Below are 25027 nucleotides of genomic sequence, written 5' to 3' on the forward strand. Positions count from 1 at the left end.
AGTTTAACCATGCCAGACGGTCATTACCGCGGTTCAATCGCGTCCGCATTGTGCCAGGAAGGACTCTCAATAAGGGAAGTGTCCAGGCTCTCGAAGTGATGTTGTTCGGACATGGAGGAGATACAGGGAGACAGGGCTACTACTTCAGCAGATGACCGCTACCTACGTATTATGGCTCGGAGGAACCCTGACAGCAACGCCACCATGTTGAATAATCCTTTTCGTGCAGCCACAGGATGTCGTGTTAGACTCAAACTGTGCGAAATAGGCTGCATAATGCGCAACTTCACTCCCAACATCCACGACGAGGTCCATTTCAACCATGCAGCGCGGTGCAGATGGGCCCAACAACATGCCGAATGGACCGCTCAGGATTGGCATCACGTTCTCTTCCCCTGTGAGTGTCGGAGACGTGTTTGGAGGCAACCGGGTCAGGCTGCCCAGTGACTGCAGCAAGGTGGAAGTTCCCTGATGTTTTGGGTAGGCATTATGTGGGGCCGACGAACCCAGCTGGTGGTCATGGAAGGCGCCGTAACGGCTGTACGATACGTGAATACCATCCTCCGACCGAAATTGCAACCATATCGACAGCATATTGGCGAGGCATTCGTCTTCATGGACGACAATTCGCTCCCACATCGTGCACATCTTGTGAATGACTTTCTTCACGATAGCGATATCGCTCGACTAGAGTGGTCAGCTTGTTTTCCAGATATGAACCCTATCGAACGTGCCTGATATAGATTGAAAAGGGCTGTTTATGGACGACGTTACCCACCAATCACTCTGAGGGATCTGCGACGACTCGCTGTTGAACAGCGGGACAATCTGAACCAACAGTGCCTTGATGAACTTGTGGATAGTATGCCACGACGAATACAGGTTTGCATCAATGCAACAGGACGTGCTACGGGGTATTAGAGGTACCTGTGTGTTCAGCAATCTGGACCACCACTTCTGAAGGTCTCGCTGTATGGTGGTACAACAATCAATGTGTGGTTTTCATGAGCTATAGAAAGGGCGGAAAGGATGTTTATGATGTCCCTATTTCAATTTACTAAACAGGTTCCGGAACTAGCGGAACCGAGGAGATGCAAAACTCTTTTTGATGCGTGTAAAAATGTTGTTTCCCCAGCATAGCAACGATTTTTATACTTCTACATGAGTTTTGATTTCAAAATAAATTCAGATGGTATAAAACACAGTTTGCAGGTAAACAAGGAATGCAGTGCACTAATCACAATGCAACAAATATGTTCTTTTAAGTGATTTAATCTCGTCTGTAACTTTCACGTTTACTTTACTCTGTGTGCTGTTGTACAATTTCGACCTCGGTCCGTTATCAAGCATCTTGACGTTTTGCAGAAACATTGCTAAAAAGTCAGCTATCGCATGTTATGCCATACTATTTCATCTCTCTGCACTTTCATGGCTCTCACCCCACATGGTACAAAAATCAAGCTTGATAGTCAAGCGTTTCAGTTAATGCATAAAAAATGGTATAACAAAGTTTAAAAATAAGAACATATTACATTTGATGCTGCATTTAAGAAACATGTGTTGATTCACAGAAAAGGCATACCGTATGTGGAGGAAAAGTGAGGGTTTTCAAAATGTAATACTGCACAATCATATAAATTGGGAAGATCTGCACTGGGAATGGATAGCTTTAGGGGCGGTCTTTTTCAGAGGTTCACTACGACCTAAGATGTGTGTATAAACATGGGACTGACCAGGGGAGTAACGCAAAGATAACGAGTACGTGGAACGTGGAATGTGAGGATATAGTATAGACGCAGACAGAGCTGTGGGTCAGGTTGTAGACTCTAAGTGGAAAGGAGTAGGTGTAAGGCCCCTCTCCGGGGATGGTAACCCTTACCACAAAATCAGGATTGTGGTGATTACAGCCATACCTGTCCTTGAGACCGTCCAGGATATATCTATATAAAATATTCAATATTAACTATAATTTATTCGTAATTTTATGTGTATTGTAAGGCGGTTCAGTAGGGTTTGGCTGATTGGGCTTTCTGTAAGATGGTCATTAGGTGATCCTCGTATGTTAATTGCACGTCGAGCGTTAGTCCCATGTATTTTAGTGTGTTCGTTGACTGGCCAGGAAGTTTTAAATGGTCAGGTATTAAATGGGCAGAAAGATTGTAAATGGCCAGGTGTTAACTTGACAGGAAGTTTGTAAATGGTCAGGTAAAAGTCATGGATAATAATTATTTCGTGTGTTTTCAGGGCCACTGGTTACACCAGGAGGAAAACTCGTTAACGTGGAGTAGAAAGAATCGTTGGGATTTCTGGAGTGAAGGGAAGCACGACAGGAAGACAGTGTCATCAGTATATTGAAGGAAGCGTACTAATGGTGTGGTTTGTCCAATTCAGAAGCGTACAGGATATAAAGGGGACGAGAAAGGTCAGAACCTTGGCGCAGGAGTACGGAAAATATTGGTAACAGTGACCAAGGATGGACTATTAGGTAGAAAGGAGTCGTTAAAATGAACACAGTTAATTGGAAGTGCAAGTATCTGGAGTCTGCAAAGATGACCTGAATGCCATATATGGGTTATATGGTCTTTAGATGTCAAGGGGAAGAAAATTATGGATTTCTTGTTCTTACATTGATAGGATAGGATATGTGTACGGTAGAGGAGTTTGTTAACACTAGGGTTACCACAACACACTAGTTAACAGGAATGAGTAGGAGCTGATTCAGGTGTTTATAAATGCATTGGAAACTAATGGATTCGAAGACCTTGCTGACCACTGAAGTGCGGCTGATGGGTCGATATGAAGATTTATTCCTACGGGGTTTGTTTTCTACGAGAAAAAAAAATAGGTTTTTGGAGATTGTTCTGGAGCGTAGTCTATAGAGACGATGGCGTTGTAAAAGATTGCAAAATTTTGCTAGGGAGGAATAGGGACACTCTCTTATGTGTCCGCATGTAATGTACTCGCGACTCGGAGCAGTGTCGCGATTTTTTGAGTAGTACTTGTTCTATATCAGATGATGTGACACATATGTTCAGCTCTGTTTGTGGTATGATGTCCAAGTAGTGGAAACTTGGAGCAAGTGGTGGGATAGTGGTGTCTGTACTTTCGTGCATGCAGGGAATAGGGAGTAATCTAAATGAATCATCAGGAATTGTGAAGAGATAGGATTAGCTATGCTCAGGTGTCAGTTGGGTGTGGGTTTTTGTAAAGACTAAGTAGTGAGTAGTGGCACTGCGGACTGAAACTCGGAAAAAAAACCATCCCGTACTCTGAGGAGTTAATGGGACTGTCTGGCGCTTAACCCGGTATCGTTTGGCGTTGCTGATAAGCCACTCAATCATCGATGTCCTGTGACACTACGCTGGTCCTGAGCCAAATGGAACGAGCAGTAGGACTCACGTTGGACGAGTTTTACTAGTCCCTTGCAAATGCTATTTTCTAAGAATGTCGACAGTAACTGTGCTATTCAATGCAAATGCCATTAATACGAGTGCATATAACAAAATTTAACAGTGTATGTGTTATCACGGAATTGTCTGTAGCACCATGACATGTCCAGTCACTACGTGCATCCCAAGTGTGATGCGCTCTAATAATTGAAATTTAGTAACTGAAATTTGTGATGTGCATGCATATTAATTGTGCTAGTTCAAAAATGGCTCAAATGGCTCTGAGCACTATGGGACTCAACTTCTGAGGTCATTAGTCCCCTAGAACTTAGAACTAGTTAAACCTAACTAACCTAAGGACATCACAAACATCCATGCCCGAAGCAGGATTCGAACCTGCGACCGTAGCGGTCTTGCGGTTCCAGACTGCAGCGCCTTTAACCGCACGGCCACTTCGGCCGGCAATTGTGCTAGTGGTGCAGGTTTTTCTTACAAATACTATAATTACACTCAAAGTGCATTGGACTGCATACAGTCATCAAATACAGTATGTGACGTGATATGCCTGTTGTGACCTAATGCGATTTCCACAAGCAGGAGAAAGCTCACTGCAAGACGTAAAAGAAGAGCTACTTCATTTTCAGAAAAAAAAGGGTTCGAATGGTTCTGAGCTATGGGACTTAACAGCTGAGGTCATCAGTCCCCTAGAACTTAGAACTACTTAAACCCAACTAACCTAAGGACATCACACACATCCATGCCCGAGGCAGGATTCGAACCTGCGACCGTAGCCGTCGCGCGGTTCCAGACTGTAGCGCCTAGAACCGCTCGGCCACAACGGCCGGTCTATTTTAAGAAACAAATTAGTATTGATTCACCTATAGTCCACTAACGTGATTAGCTATCTGATATTTAAACAAATTTATGTTTCATCTACATCTACATCTACATCTACATCCATACTCCGCAAGCCACCTGACGGTGTGTGGCGGAGCGTACCTTGAGTACCTCTATCGGTTCTCCCTTCTATTCCAGTCTCGTATTGTTCGTGGAAAGAAGGATTGTCGGTATGCCTCTGTGTGGGCTGTAATCTCTCTGATTTTATCCTCATGGTCTCTTCGCGAGATATACGTAGGAGGGAGCAATATACTGCTTGACTCTCCGGTGAAGGTATGTTCTCGAAACTTCAACAAAAGCTCGTACCGAGCTACTGAGCGTCTCTCCTGCAGAGTCTTCCACTGGAGTTTATCTTCCATCTCCGTAACGCTTTCGCGATTACTAAATGATCCTGTAACAAAGCGCGCTGCTCTCCGTTGGGTCTTCTCTATCTCTTCTATCAACCCTATCTGGTACGGATCCCACACTGCTGAGCAGTATTCAAGCAGTGGCGAACAAGTGTACTGTAACCTACTTTCTTTGTTTTCGGATTGCATTTTCTTAGGATTCTTTCAATGAATCTCAGTCTGACATCTGCTTTACCGACGATCAACTTTATATGATCATTCCATTTTAAATCACTCCTAATGTGTACTCCCAGATAATTTATGGAATTAACTGCTTCCAGTTGCTGACCTGCTATATTGTAGCTAAATGATAAGGGATCTTTCTTTCTATGTATTCGCAGCACATTACACTTGTCTACATTGAGATTCAATTGCCATTCCCTGCACCATGCGTCAATTCGCTGCAGATCCTCCCGCATTTCAGTACAATTTTCCATTGTTACAACCTCTCGATATACCACAGCATCATCCGCAAAAAGCCTCAGTGAACTTCCGATGTCATCCACAAGGTCATTTATGTATATTGTGAATAGCAACGGTCCTACGACACTCCCCTGCGGCGCACCTAAAATCACTCTTACTTCGGAAGACTTCTCTCCATTGAGAATGACATGCTGCGTTCTGTTATCTAGGAACACTTCAATCCAATCACACAATTGGTCTGATAGTCCATATGCTCTTACTTTGTTCATTAAACGACTGTGGGGAACTGTATCGAACGCCTTGCGGAAGTCAAGAAACACGGCATCTACCTGTGAACCCGTGTCTATGGCCCTCTGAGTCTCGTGGGGGAATAGCGCGAGCTGGGTTTCACACGATCGTCTTTTTCGAAACCCGTGCTGATTCCTACAGAGTAGATTTCTAGTCTCCAGAAAAATCATTATACACGAACATAATACGCGTTCCAAAATTCTACAACTGATCGACATTAGAGATGTAGGTCTATAGTTCTGCACATCTGTTCGACGTCCCTTCTTGAAAACGGGGATGACCTGTGCCCTTTTCCAATCCTTTGGAAAGCTACGTTCTTCTAGAGACCTACGGTACACCGCTGCAAGAAGGGGGGCAAGTTCCTTCGTGTGCTCTGGGTAAAATCGAACTGGTATCCCATCAGGTCCAGCGGCCTTTCCTCTTTTGAGCGATTTTAATTGTTTCTATATCCCTCTGTCGTCTTTTTCGATATCTACCATTTTGTCATCTGTGCGACAATCTAGAGAAGGAACTACAGTGCAATCTTCCTCTGTGAAACAGCTTTGGAAAAAGACATTTAGTATTTCGGCCTTTAGTCAGTCATTCTCTGTTTCAGTACCATTTTGGTCACAGAGTGTCTGGACAGTTTGTTTTGATCCACCTACCGCTTTGATATAAGACCAAAGTTTCTTAGGATTTTCTGCCAAGTCAGTACATAGAACTTTACTTTCGAATTGGCTCTGAGCACTATGAGACTCAACATCTTAGGTCATAAGTCCCCTAGAACTTAGAACTACTTAAACCTAACTAACCTAAGGACATCACACACACCCATGCCCGAGGTAGGATTCGAACCTGCGAACGTAGCAGTCCCGCGGTTCCGGACTGCAGCGCCAGAACCTTACTTTCGAATTCATTGAACGCCTGTCGCATAGCTCTCCTCATACTACATTTCGCTTCCCGTAATTTTTGTTTGTCTGCAAGGCTTTGGCTATGTTTATGTTTGCTGTGAAGTTACCTTTGCTTCCGCAGCAGCTTTCTAACTCGGTTGTTGTACCACGATGACCCTTTTCCATCTCTTACTTGGCACATACTCATCTAACGCATATTGTACGATGGTTTTGAACTTTGTCCACTGATCCTCAAGACTATCTGTACTTGAGGCAAAACTTTTGTGTTGAGCCGTCAGGTACTCTGAAATCTGCTTTTTGTCACTTTTGCTAAACAGAAAAATCTACCTACCTTTTTTAATATCTCTATTTACGGCTGAAATCACCGATGCAGTAAGCACTTTATGATCGATGATTCCCTGTTCTGCGTTAACTGTTTCAAATAGTTCGGGTCTGTTTGTCACCAGAAGGTCCAATATGTTATCGCCACTAGTCGGTTCTCTGTTTAACTGCTCAAGGTAGTTTTCAGATAAAGCAGTTAAGAAAATTTCACTGGATTCTTTGTCCCTGCCGCCCGTTATGAACGTTTGAGTCTCCCAGTTTATATCCGGCAAATTAAAATCTCAACCCAGAACTATAACATGGTGGGGAATATTGATTCTGGAGTATTGTCTCTTGAGTTTATGACCTAACGACTAGTCTGAGTGTAACATGACTGGTGCAGTTCACAATCATAGATGAGTGAGAGCAGAGTTCTATGTCCAGACGGACCATAAGAGAAAGGCCGTCCATAACCCAGTCAGTGAAGCCAGTAAAGAAGTAGATAACGAAGTCCAATGTCGTTGGACAGAGACTTACTGCTGGTGGCTGGATGCTCGAGATGGCTATGCACGCATGGTGCAGTGGCTGGAACTGGCTGGACCCTTGACAACTGTAATAAGGAAATCCTCATTTCGGTCATTGAACTGAAATGATAGTATAGTGGCTGGGGGGTGTTCTAAATACACGCCCAGTGGAAGGATACCTGAATGGCACTCGTTGGACGCTTGATTCATGGACAATAAATAGTGTCGAGTGTTGCAGCGCTGTTGATTGCATACTCCTACCGCTGGTGATGACGTTGGCACCTTTCGTGGCAAGGCAGATGCTGCACGTCTATGTCACGGCTGCTGGAAGTATTCTCGACAGAAAACTGCTGTGTTGATGTTGTTGGCCAGAATGTTTTCTTTCGATCTTCCCGAGGCAATGCCACGAGCGTGCCGGAGCTTTGGGATCCCGACGGACACGCCTGTATTGCTGGTAGCTGTTGTCGGGCAATGAACAACGATATACCAATGCCATCGCTCATTTTCGACAAATTTACTGCCTATAAATGTCCAGGCACCTGAAAATGTCATGAGGCCAAAACTGTGCAATACCAATGGTTGAAGTAATAGTGACAGTGCAGGCAGTATGTAGTAATTTAAAGTATTCATTGCAATTTCTATCAAACTCACAGAATGAAATGGAGCACCAAATGAAGAAGCAGCAGAACTCGCTTATCTTGTATCCTATCTGTAGACATTGTGTGGAACTCCACATGAATACGTACTCTACGGGTTGATTTTGAACAGTTGGATCAATATGATTGAGCAATATACCAAGACACCACAAATATCTGTACTTACTTCTACTTCACCTTAGTTGTGTAGTATTCTCACTGATTGACTTCTGCTATTTTTTCTCTATGCTTGCTCTATCTGTATTTATTCTGGCATCCAGATTTTCTTATTATTCAAAACATGCACACTAAAACCATTGAAAGGAATGACTGTGTGCTGAGTGACTATATCTTCGCTTCTGTAAAAAACAGATTTTGTGGCTGTTGTAGGACTTCGATCGTTTCACACTTCTCGGCAGTTTGGAAGTGAGGTGCAGGTAATTCCGAACTCAGGATATCGGAGAGGGGATTTCCAGTTCTGACATTTCTCTGCTGTCCAATGCGTACATCAAGACAAACTTGATCAGAACTGAGGGGATTGAACCTTTCTCAATTTATTGCTGGGGCGGTATCTACCATTGTCTCAGTCAAATTCATAGATTTGTGTTTGTGCACAATACATAATAAACTATTGTAAAAATAGACCTTAGTAATAAGAAAGCCTGCTGGATCTTACCTCAGATTTTCCTTTGGAGACACAGTTGGCCACATGGCTAGGCTCAGAATTCAACGAATCCTTCTGTAACAGATGAGAAAAGGGATATATCAGTCTCCACATCAAATCAAGCAGCTGGTATATCTTAAAGGGGGAGATATATACTTTACATGGTGGCAATAAGGGATTCATGGAGAGACACACTCTGTCTGATTGCAAGTGAAACGTTATTTCCAGGAAGCTACATTCATAAAATCTTGTTCAGATTATGCACTTCCAGAAAACTCGACACACACATGCACACACACACACACACACACACACACACACACACACACACACAGACAGACACACACACACACTATCGTGGTGACTTCATTCGTCCTAATAGTTGCTTGCTTGAAAGTAAACAAAATTTGCGTCTTATGATAACGGTGGTAAATGTAGTTGCGAAAATATAGCTGCTCTCCTCTACTGGCAGTACATCCACGATCCCACTTTTTAAATGACAAAGTCTGTTATTAACAAAACATCTGATGTAACAACAGAGCAAGCAGATCCGACAAACTGGGTATCTGTACAGTGCATATTAGAAGCCTTGATCTCCACATAAGCCGGAAAGTGAATGCCGGTCGCATAGCAACTATGGGAGAAATTATGAGCAATGTCATATCCAGAGTCTAAGGTGACACCATCAGCAACCTCTCGCTGAAAGCTGGACTGTAAGCAACGACACTGCTTGGAAGAAATCAGCTCGAATCTCTTTAAGGAATAGCCCACCACTAATGGCGAACCATATGACGCAACTAAGAGTGCAGAGTTGATATTAATAATGACAGCAAATTTTGGTTAGATATTTTGATGCTCTTTTGCTTCTAAAAAGTTGACCAGAAGAGTTATTACCGAACAGAAATAGATTTGGACATATGGGATCATTTCTTGGCGTCGTAACGAGGAAAGGCATACACTGCAGTGAATGCTCCGGCCGAAGTGGCCGTTCGGTTCTAGGCGCTGCAGTCTGGAACCGCGAGACCGCTACGGTCGCAGGTTCGAATCCTGCCTCGGGCCTGGATGTGTGTGGTGTCCTTAGGTTAGTTAGGTTTAACTAGTTCTAAGTTCTAGGGAACTAATGACCTCAGAAGTTGAGTCCCATAGTGCTCGGAGCCATTTTGCAGTGAATGCTCGCCTATGGCGGTGGTTGAGGGAACAGTGGAAAATGTACTATACACGAACTATGTTATGCAACCCTTTTTGTTAATGGTCTTGTTGACATGAAAGATTTTGCAGCAGAACTGGTCCGTGGAGAAGAAGTGTCTGGAATGCTACGGATGTGAATAATTTTTTTTCCCCGAGGAAACACATATCCATTACGATAACAGAATTTAAGTATCCTGCCGCAAAATAAATGCAACACTCCCAAGAGATCTGTTGAATGTCACCAGGGGACAATTTGTGCATGCTAAGGGCTTGTAGTGTGAGTAACTCGTTTGTGAACTCTGCGCCACACAGTGTTAACGACAACTGCACGGACAACTTCAGCATGCCTCCCATCAGACCGACAACCTAAACACAGGCAACACACTAAGGACGTAGTGCCTCCTGCTCATTAGCCTCATTACTCCAGGCGTCTCCAAAATTTTCAAAAGAGTTCGAGTTTGGTTTGCATCTGGGCCTAAGGGATCATTTTGCGTAATTGCCTTAAATAATTATAAGTGTGATGTCTGACCTTTCGGACATGTCCAAAACAGCAGACACCATTATTATCCTACAGCCACTGTGAATCAATACACAAAGGAATTCAATTATCTCCTGTGAGCAATTGTTTACATCAATGGAGCAAGTTGGAAATCTGTGACGCAGAGATTCGAACCCTGTTTACTAGTCAGATGCGCTGGCAACTACACCACTCAACCGCAGAGGTCACTGCGTATTCACAGACTACGGTAGCGAGCCTTGAATCAGACCGTATTCTCAACTTATACCGCATGCGACTGATGTAGTGCCCTTGCTAATTACACTCATTACTCGTACCAACTGGGCGAACCTCACAAGAGTTCCAGCTCGGTGTGCATCTGCACGGAAGGTGTGTTTCGCAGTCATCGCGCTGATTATAAATGTGGCATCTGTTCTTTGGGATATGTCTAAAAGAAAACACAGCTACTAACCCTGCAACCACTCTGAATCACGATGTAAAGAAATTAAAGACTTTAGCTTTCACGGGTCATTGATTCATGTCAAAGTTTCCACCGGACCGTGATTCTAATCTGGGTCTAACGCTTGATAGACTGTTGCACTGACCACTAGGCCATCCAGACACAGCGGTCACCACAACTGCATGGACTGCCACAGTATGCCTCTCGTCAGACCCAAATTCTCAACTTATACCGCACTACGTATGAAGTGTCCCTGCTCGTTACACTTGTTACTCGCAGCATCTCGCCGATTCTCATAAAAGTTTGAGCTTGTTGCGCATTTACACTAAAAGGATCATTTTCTATCTTTGCCTAAACCGGTTATAGATGTGTTGGCTGTTCTTTCGGCTATGACCAACAGAAAAGACACAGTTTTTATCACGCAGCGATAACGAATCAAATGACAAAGAAATTAAATATACTAGCTGTCATTGGGATTCATTTATATCGATGGGGTTACCGAGAACTTCTGCTGGACTGCGATTCGTACCGGAGTCTCTTGCTTACCGGTCAGATACACCGACTACCACACCACACAGTGGTGACTCCTACTGCATAGACTACCATAACCAGCCTCCTGTCAGACCCAAATTCTCCACTTATACGACACACTACTGATGTAGTTCCCTTGCTTATTAGCCTCACTGCTCGTGGCATCTGCCGATGCCGGCAGAACTTAGAGCCTGATGTGCATCTGGACTGAACGGATTATTGTCCATCCTTGCCTCGCCACTCATGCTCATAAATTAAGGATAATGCTGATACATGGTGCAACAACGCTCTGGCGGGTGGTTTGCGGGTTTAAATCACCTCGGGGTATGACCATGTGGTGCTTTTGACCTGCAGTCATCGAACAGTGACGCTGGCAGTGTAAGTAGGCTGTTTATGTTTTCTGTATGTAAGTAGGCTGTTTATGTTTTCTCTATGTAAGTAGGCTGTTTATGTTTTCTCTATGTAAGTAGGCTGTTTATGTTTTCTCTATGTAAGTAGGCTGTTTATGTTTTCTTATTGGCAACGTTACGTAGCGCTCAATATGAAAATCACTGGCTGTGCTGTGTGCAGTCTGTGGCTAGTTTGCATTGTTGTCTGCCATTGTAGTGTTGGGCAGCGGCAGCTGGCTGTGAACAGCGCGTAACGTTGCGCAGTTGGAGGTGAGCCGCCAGCAGTGGTGGATGTGGGGAGAGAGATGGCGGAGGTTTGCAGTTTGTCATGAACTGATATATATATATTATGATTTGTGATGATATTAAGGTAAATACATTGTTTGCTCTCTATTAATATCTTTCATTTGCTAACTACCCCTATCAGTAGTTAGTGCCTTCAGTAGTTTGAATCTTTTATTTAGCTGGCAGTAGTGGCGCTCGCTGTATTGCAGTAGCTTGAGCAGCGAAGATTTTTGTGAGGTAAGTGATTTGTGAAAGGTATAGTTTAATGTTTGTCAGGGCCATTCTTTAGTAGGGAGTTTTGAAAGTCAGATTGCGTTGCGCTAAAAATATTGTGTGTCAGTTTAAGCACAGTCGTGTATAATTGTTCTAAGGGGACGTTTCATATGTCGACCCTTAGCCTAGGATACCTCACTGGAATCTTCTGATTTTTCTTGTAGTTTGTGTATTTAGTGTAGCTTTTGTTTATTGCTAGCGCGTAATTGTAGAGAGAATCTCCTTTGTAGTTGTAGCCTTTCATTGTTGTACAGTAAAACAGTTGTGGCATGCATATAGATTTGCACCAAGTATTTCGCAGCTGTAATTAACAAGATATTATTTTCAGTGTTATGTTAATGTGTTCTCTTATTTTTGCTCTTCAAATTGTGTTTTTCTGTGTTGTCGTGTGAAATACTGTGACACTAATGGCGTGTGAAAAACGTAATACTAGGCTCCAAAGTAAACTGAGAAATGACAGTGAAAATGAGAGCAGTGTGTTAGCGCCACCGAGTTATGAATTAACTGATGTTCAAAGTAGTAATTTGGTAATTGTGCATAGGGAAATGGAGCGGGCGGCAAACAATGGCGTGGACAGTGAAACAATTAGTGAAGAGGGAAGCATTATCGATCGATCGGTCGGCAACAGCTCACCTCAGGAATCCGAAATGACAGGACACAATTTCGCAAATACTGTAGATTCAGGTTTTGGGTCATCACCGTTTTCTCAAATAAGTCAAGACACATTTTCTGCTTGTCAAAATGTGAATGTTGTCGGTGCAAATGCACTGCCGAAAAGCGTAGAGAAACAGATTCCAGACACTAATACATTATTATTGCAATTAATGCAACAAATGGGACAAAAGCTTGAAAAGTTAGACACAATGGAACAACACCAGAGACAAACACAGCAACAGTTAGACACAGTGGAACAAAATCACAAAAAGTTAGACACAGTGGAACAAAATCTCAAAAAGTTAGACACTACACTTGAACAAACACGTGAAGATTTAACCACTGAGTTACATAACATCGAATCGAAATGTCAAAAAGTCTGTAATGACGTAAAAACACAAATTTGTGAGCATTTTCAACCTATTTTTTCGCGGCATGAAAATGCATTACAGAATCACGAAGCAGCCATAAAAGAGCTGCAAACCATTGTTCATGAAAATCTTGAGACCTTGTGGGCTAAATTTGACTCAGTTGCATCTACCGATTCGGTTACGCAACTTGCAAAAGCTCAGGAAAACTTAAAGGACAAAGTAGATACTCTGAAACTTGGTTCAGAAAAACACGCTGAGGAAATAAGTACACTATCAGAGAAAGTAGCCGAACTTTCGGATCAATTCACTAACTTATCTACAAAGGTAGATGATGATCTGAATGACACAAGACCCGTAGCCTTCACTGACACAGAAGAGTATGAACAAATAAGAAAATTCAAACAAAATCAGAATCAAATTAATACACAACACCAAAGAGAAATCCGGGAAGTACAAGATCAGCTGACACAGGTAATACAAGAATTACGTATTTCAGAGGACACTCGCGCTCCAACACGGGAAGAGGGACTTAGAAACACGGAAAAGCTGCAAAATAATAACACAGGGCATTTCGGAAGTAATGAAAGAAATTGGGAATGTGCACCGAATTTTGAGATGGAACGGCCGACACGACCTAACAATGACCGATATGCGACTCGCCGTCATGATGATTTTGACTATAAGCTGTTCATTACTACACGTAAATTCAAAACATTTAAGAATTCTGGCAACGACATTCATCCACAAGCATGGCTCCATCAATTCTCTCATTGTTTTCCTCCCAACTGGTCGTTAGAACACAGATTAGAATTTATGTGTGGCTACTTGGAGAATGAACCAGCTGTAAGAATGCGATCGGTCATTCACGATTGCCACAGTGAAGGAGAATTTTACCATGCCTTCCTCTCAGCATATTGGTCTCAAGCCACACAAGACCGCGTAAAACATGGCATCATAATGATGAAACATTTCGAACAATCTGAATTTTCCAGTCTTGTGAAATATTTTGAAGACATGTTGCACAAGAATCAGTACCTGTCAAACCCATACAGCCCCTCAGAACTCATCCGCATTTGCTTAATCAAATTACCTGAACATTTACGACACATTATTTTGGCAGGGCGTTGCAAAGACGACATTGAAGCATTTCAGGGACTGTTACAAGAATTAGAAATTGACACTGACAATCGCGGAACGCGAAACCAGGAACACAGCAATTACAGGTCACATCCGTCGCAATTCCGCGATGAAAGAAGTAATAACTTTACACGACAAGGCTATTCTCACAACACAAATCGTGACCAAAACAGACACCACCCGTATGACAACCGTTGGCAGAGTAGTAATAACTACAGGGAAAGATCACCTCTCCGTGGTAATGACTATCACAGAGACAATAAGAGAAACAGACAATATGGGAACCAAAATAAATACTATCAAGGGAGACAGAATAACTTTAGACGCAACGGACCAGCGCGCAGTTACGATTCAGGGAGAAATTCTCCACCATGTGACCGACAAGAAAGAAACTATGGAATCTACCGACATGACGACAGACGATATGATCGTAACGACAGACCTGAATTGCATCAGAACTGGCGGGATTCAAACAGAGCAGGGCCCTCTCGTCACGGTGAATTTGTAGAAGTTAGGTCTCCAAATCCCAATAACGACGCGCGCCAACAAAGAGACAATAGGCAATGACTCATACCGCAGGCAGCCACAAAACGCACGTATGAAACTAACGACGCAGCTGCCGTAGCTAGTAATTACGTAAAAATGGAAGACATTAGGGACATTTTACTCCAAGAACACGACGTAAAACATAACAACATTGCATATCCTGTGATTCACATTACAGTAAATGACGTAAAATTTACGGCAGTACTTGACTCTGGCAGTCCCATTTCAGTAATCAGTGAAACAGCCTTTAGCAAATGCAACAAATCGAACGATTGCCCCACACTTCCGTTACGTAAGATTAAATTACAAGGTGCAATCTTTGGAAAAAGTGTAGATGTACGCCAACAAACCAATTTAGAATTCTTTTGTCAAAGCCACAGCTTCTCTATGAACTTTCTCATTGTTCCATTATTGTCGACGGAAATTATATTGGGAGTAGACTTTTTGAATGAATACAAAGCAATCTTAAACTTTCACGATGCTGAAATAAGTTTAGAAAAAGAAGGTAAGTCAATAGCTTTGAAATTTGAAGATTGGCTCTCAAACCATGACGAGGAAATTAATCGGCTTTACCTTCTGTTAGACAACAGTTCGGACTTTTCTACGGAACTAGACACTAACAATCACTCTGCAAGTACTGACAGGGATGATATCGACGGCGCATTTGACACTAATAAGTTAATTCAGAATAAAATTCAAACAATTGAGAATTGTAATGACAATGATAGGCAAGACCTTTTTGAGATTTTACAAGCACATTCCACAGTTTTTACTCACAAAACAGGAACAATCAAGGGATTTCAATACCAATTTCGTGTTCGTGAGCATACTAAATTTTATGTTAGACCATATGTAATTCCAGCACATTATAGGGACCGTGTTAGAACAGAAATACAATCTATGCTTGACGAGGGCATTATTGAGCCTGCAGTAAGCTCATACAACAATCCATTACATGTTGTTGAAAAGAAAAATGGATCGATCAGACTTGTCTTAGATTCGAGACAAATCAATACTATCATTATTCCTGAAACAGACAGGCCGCAGACGATAGAAGAACTTCTTCAAAATTTTAATGGTGTAAAAGTGTTGTCTTCCATTGATCTCAGATCCAGCTTTTATCAGATCGAACTTCATCCAGAATGTAGAAAATACACAGCTTTCCTTTGTTTCGGCGTTTGTTATCAGTTTCGGAAACTTCCTTTTGGTTTGAACATTTCTTCGGCAGCATTCATTCGTGGGTTAAATTCCATATTACCTGAGTTCTTAAAACGTCACATCACCTTGTATGTGGACGATATTCTGATAGCAGAAGCTTCATGGGAACAACATAATCGCATCATCAACAGTTTGTTACGTATTTTTGCAGAATCTGGAATTACAGTTAACTTGGAAAAGTCTGAATTCGGTAGGACAAAGGTGAAGTTTTTGGGACATATTATTTCTTCTGAAGGCATTCAGCCGGATCCTGAAAAGTTAGAAGCAATCAGAGCCATTCCAGTGCCATCCACAAAAAGACAAGTCCGCAGTTTTCTAGGTCTCGTAAATTTTTACCGTCGTTTTCTGAATATGCAAATTCTAGCTACACCAAAACTTTGTTCTCTCACTGGAAAAAATACTATTTGGAACTGGGACGAACAAGCACAGTTGGAATTCAATTCTTTGAAAGAAGCGTTACTTCACGCGCCAATCTTAGCTCATCCAGATCTGTCACAAGATTTCTGCCTTAGCACGGATTCTTCTAAAGTCGGTCTTGGTGCCCATTTATTTCAAGAAGCCATAGAAAATGACACTACCATTCAGAAAACCATTGCTTTTGCTAGCCGAGTGCTAACAAAATCTGAAAAAAATTATTCCGTTACTGAATTAGAAGCTTTAGCTATCGTTTGGGCATTTAACAAATTCCGTTTCTTTCTTTCTGGTAAGCACGTAAAAGTATACAGTGATCATCGTGCATTACAATTTCTTATGTCTTCAAAATTAAATCATGACAGGTTAAAACGTTGGGCATTGTTTCTGCAAGAATTCCGCTTCACAATAGTCTACATTCCCGGCAAGGAGAACATTGTTGCGGACGCACTGTCACGCGCACCGGCTGGGCTTGAGAAAAGTACCACAGAAGGCAACCTCGAGAAAAATTTCAGTATTCTTTACATTCAGAAAGTCGCCTTTGAAAACTTCATCACCACATCTTTAAAGGACATTGCTCATGAACAAGATAAAGATCCGATTTGGAAAGACATCAAGAGCAAATGGCATGAAAGGACACACACACAGATTCGGCATTATTATCTGGTTAGAAACAACATACTGTTCAAACGCTGCACTGTTGATGACAAGCTATGGGTACTTTGCATTCCTGACGATTTTGTTAATAAGCTCATTTGGTACATTCATTTCAGCTACGCACATTTTGGTCCACGAAAATGTTATCATATTCTTCGAACGACTTGTTATTTTAACAATATGGAAAAGCGAATTCGAAGAGTCTTGTCTATTTGTAAACTTTGTCAAAAGGCGAAACCATCTACTGTCTCACATCGTGCTCCGTTGTTTCCTATCATTCCTTCTAAATTAAAAGAATTTGCTGCTGTTGATCTCTTGGGACCGCTTGTCAGAACATCTAATGGATTTTCGTACGTTCTAGTCGCTGTTGAACTTACTTCAAAATTTGTTTCTTTCACACCGTTACGTAAAGCCACTGGACGGTCTGTATCCAACGCCTTTGTTAAAAATTTCTTACGTGAAGTTGGACACGTTAGTAAAGTCATTTCAGATAACGGACCGCAATTCAGATCTGCTGTTTGGTCACGCATGCTTCGCAACCATAAAATCAAACCTGTTTTTATTTCATTGTACTCACCACATTGTAACCCGTCTGAACGGATTATGAAAGAAATCAATAAGCTTTGTAGACTTTATTGTCACAGAAAGCATCAGCATTGGGACAGATATTTACACTTATTTCAAAACGTGCTGAATGAAATGCCTCACGACTCCACTGCTTTACCACCTACTCTTGTACTGAAGAATGAAGAACCACCGAACAGAATCAGAGAGCTTGTACCTTTCCCGAATACACGTAAACTTCGACACAAAGACATAATTGATTTGGCTCTTAAAAATATAAAATCTGCAGCAGACAAAAGGAGAAAACTACACGGTAAAGCAAATGCAAAGAAGTTGTATATTGGTCAGAAAGTTCTCATTAAAGCTCATTCATTGTCACATAAGAAGAAACACTTGAGTCACAAATTCTTTCTAGTTTACAATGGACCTTACAGAATCCGACGTATACCACATGATAATTGCGTTGAAGTTGAAACTCTGCGTACTAGGAAGAGTAAAGGTTTACACCACATTTCTCATGTAAAACCATTTATTGACAGATAATCTGCCTTTTAACTTTGTCTTTGCCATAAAACGTTTCACTTCACGTTACTAGTATGCTTTAGAAACTGTTACCATGCAACAATGTTTGAAGTTCAATATCCAGCCAAGAACCAAGAGAAATTATTTAAACAGAAATTACGAATGCATTGTTATTGCGAACAGACGACACAGTGTAATTGTGTGTGTACATTCTTGCTTGTTAGTTGTACGATTAGAACATTTACCAGTACTGCTAATGAGATTTTAATGCAACATTTTGGTTTACTTGAAAATACATTCCGGATTTAAAGTACTTTCTGAGAGATACCAGATGACACAGAGGTTAGTTTATGTGACAGCTACACGATTTTTATCACGACGCTACTAATGAGTGACAATTTACAATGTTGCTTTTGCAGTGTATCTGTTTTATATCTGCACAGTTTTCTGAATTCTTCTAGTAAGAAAAACATGTTTTAGTAGTAACTTTTGTGGTATAGCAACAATGAGACAGCCTTTTTCGTGGCATAACAATACGTTACTGTACAGTACTTTCCTCATCACGGCAATAAGCGTAATAACTAAGATATCTATACGTAAAGCATTTCACTTTTGTGTATCATGAGGTAAGTACATTGACTTTAGCAGAACTTTGCTTACAGAGGACGATAACTACGACAGTTCCACAGAATTATCTTACAGCAAGACGCGCATTTAGCGCTACAGGACACGCATTTGAGTGATTAATCTTATACTTAAAACACTTATTTTCAAAGATATTTTAATTACAAAGAAAGTTTTCCGTGATACATTTCATTCCATTGCTGTAATTTGTAACACCTGAGGGTATAATTACGTTTATCCTCAGGGGGGTACACGCTTACTTTGTGTACCATGTGTTTGGCAAGCACAAGGAGCCCTAGCTAATATGGTATTTGCTTATACAACTTTACACATCGGTACCATATTTCTCTAACACACAAATTACACAGCTATCTGATCATTTAACTGAGAGATAAACATGTTTTTTACTACATCAGTGACAGATGTTTACGCAATTACACCGTTGGATAACTTCACACTTATGAAACTGTATTTTGTCTGTACTTTGTAAACTGTTCATATTTTTTCGGAATCATTGTGATACTATGAGAGCTTTGAATGATGTATTTGGTATGAGATCATGATTTTTAAAGTACGTTTGAGGCAGCTGACACTTTTGACATGAGCAGAGAATTATTTTAGGCTTAGAAATTATTGGAGGAAGTTACGACGATTTTGAGATTTGACTGAAGTGTTATGATGTTATTATTACGACGACGATGTGTATTATGTTGTTGAGGAATGTTTATTATGCTACGTATTTCTCATGATGAAATATTGAAGAAGTGTCGACGAATATGTATATGTATAATGAGGTAAGGAATAATGAGTAGTGTTTAGGGACTCTGATTTATGAAAAGGATGTTGGAAACCAAGAAACGTACTTTAAGAGTTATGAAATGTGTGACTGTATCACAATGCTGACCAATATTTTTTTTGGACACTTATATTTATAGGATTTTGTTTCTACAGATTTGCAACGCTAATTCTTGACCTGTGAAATATTTTTATGTGCGACTGTCTCTGTAGCGGAAACTGCTGTCGTAAATATTTCCGTAAGAAAGTTAACGGACCACCTACACATAATGCGTCGTGGGCACCCAGCTGTGTCAGACGCCTGGAGAAAAAGCCATTAGCGCGTGCCTTTCAGAGCACAGGAAAACACCTGGAGAACAAGCCATTAGGGTGTGCCTTTCATCGCTAATGCGACACCCTCGTTACTTGAAAACATATGATTACTCGCACTTTGTGCTAATTGCTGAAATGCTTATGAATTGATGGGAAATATTCGTACATCTGCACACCTGATTATGACAAGTGTCTTTCTATGAGAGTTGAGAGCTACTGACTTACGAAATGCCACATGACTATTGAATGATGTTTTTATGCTTTGGTTTGCGTAATTGCTTATTTCACTTGATATCTGGTTTCCAGCTGTGTTGCAGCATTGCTTTTATAAAATAAAATGCATTTGCTAATGTGAACACTTTCTGTCAACAGATCTATTAAATAATTATTTTATGATCCACATTCTTTAAAAAAGGAGCACTTGGAAAGGAAAGAACAATAAGAAGGAACTAGTAACTGCATACATAATATTCTTTTCAAGTACATGGTAATATTTCTTTTACAATAAGTTGTTGTGGTGCACCACTTTAATTACATAGACATTAAGATGATACATTTCCCTTATCTGCATTGTTGTTTAGTGTAATATTTTTTCTGCTTGCGCTATATCATGTTTAGGTATAAGTTGCTGCTGTTTGCCAGGCATAGTGTTATTGAATTTGACTTTTGCTCATTTATGCTGCTAGCTTTGCCAATTTGCATTTTTTGCATTGCTGTTTATATTAATTGTTATGTGATGCTGCATTGCCTCGTCCCTTAGTTTAGCATCTGAGCTCAGTAGATTTAAGTTAGCTTAAGAGGGGGTAGCCTCTAAGAGAATGAGTTGCGATGAATTGGAAGAAATGCATTGAGAAAACAGGTTTAGGTAGGATTTTCTTGGAAATAAATGTTGAGGTAAGAAATGTGTGAACATATAAATACAGAAAGCATGCTTAGATAGAATTTTTTTGGTGGAAACAAAGGATGAAATAAGAGGAAAGATATATGAAGTTTTGGGTTGGACTGCAGTACCAAATGTTACACTGAAAACGAACCCTGTCCTTTCCTATTGGTGTTATCCCACTATGTGTTTGTGTACCCTTGAGTATTTGTTTTCTTCCTGTCTCTGTGTACTGTTTCATAGAATTTTTTTCTCTTCTAATACTAAGCTATATTCACTATGAGGAGGAATACTGTTATCCTCAAATATAAGTTGCATTAATAATATGTTATTTTCTTTGTAAAGTTGTTTACAATTCTGTTCTGTTTCAATGTTCATGTGTGAAATTAATGTTTCGAAAACTATTCTCATTATTTTATGTATGTACTTATGTCACTATTTTTGTAACACTCATGTATATGTTTATTTCTATTCTTTTGTAAAGCCTGTACTACAAATGTTATCTGTATTATTATGTTTTTAATGATGTATTTTGTACCTTTGTAATTGTATTCTTATGTTATAAAATTGTAATTGTCACCAGTTCATGACATTATTAACTTGTTAGTTACATTTCACTGCACACGTTTCTGTTGGTCATAGTATGTGGACAATATATGAGAAGTAGGGACTGTTAGTGTTTGCACGTGTGTTGGTAATTCAGCAAGGGACTGGATAACAGCATTGCTGGTTCTAAGGACAATTAAAAGAAAAACTTTCTGAGTGCACAAGTGGTGGTTTATGGACTTGCTATATTCTCTGCAAGAATCTTCGATGGTGATTGTGCACCTGCACAGTCGCAACGGATGGCTGCTGGCCGTCTCTACCAGGACTACAGTGGGTCTGCACCTCTGGTGGCCCACCAATACCATTATCTCTACAAGGACTACAGTGGGTCTGCATCTATGATGACCTACCAACGCCATTATTTCTACAAGGACTGCAGTGGGTCTGCACCTCTGGTGGCCCACCAATACCACAATCTCTACCAGGACTCCAGTGGGTCTGCTCTGTGATGACCTACCTAACAATATTCTTCAAAACGTCGAATGAACTCTGCTGTGGGTTTGCTCTGTTGTGGCCCATTACCTGTCAGCATGTCAAGAGTCAGCACTGTCTTTCCGTTGGAAGGACAACACTACTTCTTCAAGACTGCATGGAAATCCACTACTTCTGTGTGCATTGTCTTTTACTGCTCAGACTTTGAGAAAAGAAACGGCAGTTTCACTGTGATGAATGATCAAGACTGTCTTTATAGACTGTGAGAAAATTTTAGCTTTTGACCAACATTGTATCAATAAGTGTGTGCATTTTATATCTTTGTTACTGTAATTGTGAAAAATTTTTGTCAAATCTGTATTGGCCAGTGCCCAACACCATTTGTAAAAATTTTTTGTGGGGAGCATGGGGGCTATGTAAGTAGGCTGTTTATGTTTTCTGTATGTAAGTAGGCTGTTTATGTTTTCTCTATGTAAGTAGGCTGTTTATGTTTTCTCTATGTAAGTAGGCTGTTTATGTTTTCTCTATGTAAGTAGGCTGTTTATGTTTTCTTATTGGCAACGTTACGTAGCGCTCAATATGAAAATCACTGGCTGTGCTGTGTGCAGTCTGTGGCTAGTTTGCATTGTTGTCTGCCATTGTAGTGTTGGGCAGCGGCAGCTGGCTGTGAACAGCGCGTAACGTTGCGCAGTTGGAGGTGAGCCGCCAGCAGTGGTGGATGTGGGGAGAGAGATGGCGGAGGTTTGCAGTTTGTCATGAACTGATATATATATATTATGATTTGTGATGATATTAAGGTAAATACATTGTTTGCTCTCTATTAATATCTTTCATTTGCTAACTACCCCTATCAGTAGTTAGTGCCTTCAGTAGTTTGAATCTTTTATTTAGCTGGCAGTAGTGGCGCTCGCTGTATTGCAGTAGCTAGAGCAGCGAAGATTTTTGTGAGGTAAGTGATTTGTGAAAGGTATAGTTTAATGTTTGTCAGGGCCATTCTTTAGTAGGGAGTTTTGAAAGTCAGATTGCGTTGCGCTAAAAATATTGTGTGTCAGTTTAAGCACAGTCGTGTATAATTGTTCTAAGGGGACGTTTCAGCAGCAGTCCACATACGCGGAGGTGTGTTGGTGCATCTCAGAGTACGGTGCCGCGAGTAAGTGGGCAAACTTTTTCAGACGTGCTAATGGTGACTGTGTGTTGAAAATGGCTCAAAGAACACCTATTGATGACGTTATGAGGGGTGCAATATTAGGGGGACTGGAGGCTGGTCAAACACAGCAGGTCGTAGCACAGTCCCGCCGTGTGCCACAAAGTGTGATCTCAAGATTGTGGCAACGATTCCAGCAGGCGCTACAGTACGGGACATCCACGGTGTACAACACGACAAGAAGACCGATATCTCACCATCAGCAACCCGCAGACGGCCACGGAGTACTGGAGGTAGCCTAGCTCGGAACCTTACCGCAGCCACTGGAACATTTGTCCAGACACAGACAACTGAACAGACATGGTTTATTCGCCCGGAGACCTGCAAGGTGCATTCGACTGACCCCTGGTCACAGGAGAGCCCGTAAAGCCTGAAGTCAAGAATACAGCACATTTTCATTGGAACAGTCGTCCCAGGTTATGTTCATGGACGAGTCCAAGTATAGTTTGAACAGTGATTCTCGCCGGGTTTTCATCTGGCGTGAACCAGAAACCAGATACCAACCCCTTAATGTACTTGAAGGGGACCTGTATGCAGGTCGTGGTTTGTTGGTGTGAGGTAGGATTATGATTGGTGCACGTACACGCCTGCATGACTTTGACAGAGCAGCTGTAACAAAAAAATGGTTCAAGTGGCTCTGAGCACTATGGGACTTAACATCTGAGGTGAACAGTCCCCTAGAACTTAGAACTACTTAAACCTAACTAACCTAAGGACCATCACACACATCCATGCCCGAGGCAGGATTCGAACCTGTGGCCGTAGCGGTCCCGCGGTTCCAGACTGAAGCGGTTAGAACTGCTCTGCCACACCGGCGGGCGAACTGTAACAGGTCAGGTGTATTGGGACGTCATTTTGCACCAGTATCTCCGCCTTTTCAGGGATGCAGTGGGTACCACCTTCCTCCTGATGGATGATAACACACGGCCCCACCGAGCTGCCATCATGGAGGACTACCTTGAAACAGAAGATATCAGGCGACTGGAGTGACTTCCCTGTTCTCCAGACCTAAACCCCATCGTGCACGTCTGGGATGCTCTGGGTCGACGTATCGCTGCACGTCTTCAAACCCCGAGGACACTTCTGGAGCTCCGACAGGTACCAGTGCAAGAATGGGAGCCTATACCCCAGTATCCAGTGTATGCCAACCTGTTGAGCGGCCTGTGTACGTGTGCGTGGTGATCATATCACACACTGATGTCAGGGTACATGCGCAGGAAACAGTGGCGTTTTGTAGCACATGTGTTTCGGGACGGTTTTTTCAACTTATCACCAATACCGTGGACTTACAGATCTGAGTCGTGTGTGTTCCCTATGTGCGTATGCTATTAGCGCCAGTTTTGTGTAGTGCCACGTTGTGTGGCTCTATATTCTGCAATTATCCTTAATTTATGAGCATAAGTGTAGATGCGGTGTTCGTTCTTTCGGACATGCCTGAAAAAGAATCAGACTCTTTCTTTCGGATGTGTCTGAAAAGAAGAGTCCTTCTATCGGACATGTCTGAAAAGAAAACAGATCCCATTTTGATCCTGCAGCCACTCTGAGTCAAGACGTAAAGAAATGTAAAATGTGTGGTGGTGGTCCCTATGGGACCGAACTGCTGAGGTCATCGATCCCTAGGCTTACACGTTACTTAATCTAACTGAAAATAGCTTACACTAAGGACATCAAACACGCCCCGCGCGTCGAATGGAAAACGAATGGAGGCATTACCTGCAGGGGGACATTGATTTATGTGAGTGGGCAAGTTGAAAACCTTTGACCCTGTCCGGGATCAGAATTTGAAGCCGGTTTTCCTGCTTACTAGGCAAATGCGCTGACCACTACGCTCTCTGGATCCAGCGGTCACGGCAACTGCACGGAATACCCCAGCACGCCTCCCTTCAGAACCAGTTACTCAACTCATACGACGCACAACTGATGTAATGCCCTGCTCATTATCCTCATTACTAGCGGAACTTCGCCATTTCCCACGAGTTAGAGCCTGTTGTACATCAGCATCGAAAAGATCATTGGCCGTCCCCGCCTTACTTATGTAAATATCTGCGGTGCTTGTTCCTTTGAATATTTCCGCAA

The 25027-nt window shown here is 41.8% G+C and overlaps 1 protein-coding gene across 1 annotated transcript in view; it reads right to left on the reverse strand.

The window, feature by feature from the left end:
• Positions 1-25027, reverse strand: part of LOC124805488 (semaphorin-2A-like) — a 491457-nt gene that overhangs the window by 169331 nt on the left and 297099 nt on the right. Inside the window, exon 4 of the mRNA XM_047266052.1 lies at positions 8409-8471. Coding sequence (XP_047122008.1) covers positions 8409-8471 — 63 coding nt within the window. The remainder of the gene's footprint in view (positions 1-8408; positions 8472-25027) is intronic.

Source organism: Schistocerca piceifrons, chromosome 7, assembly GCF_021461385.2.
Source record: "Schistocerca piceifrons isolate TAMUIC-IGC-003096 chromosome 7, iqSchPice1.1, whole genome shotgun sequence".
Classification (NCBI taxonomy): Eukaryota; Metazoa; Arthropoda; class Insecta; order Orthoptera; family Acrididae; genus Schistocerca; species Schistocerca piceifrons.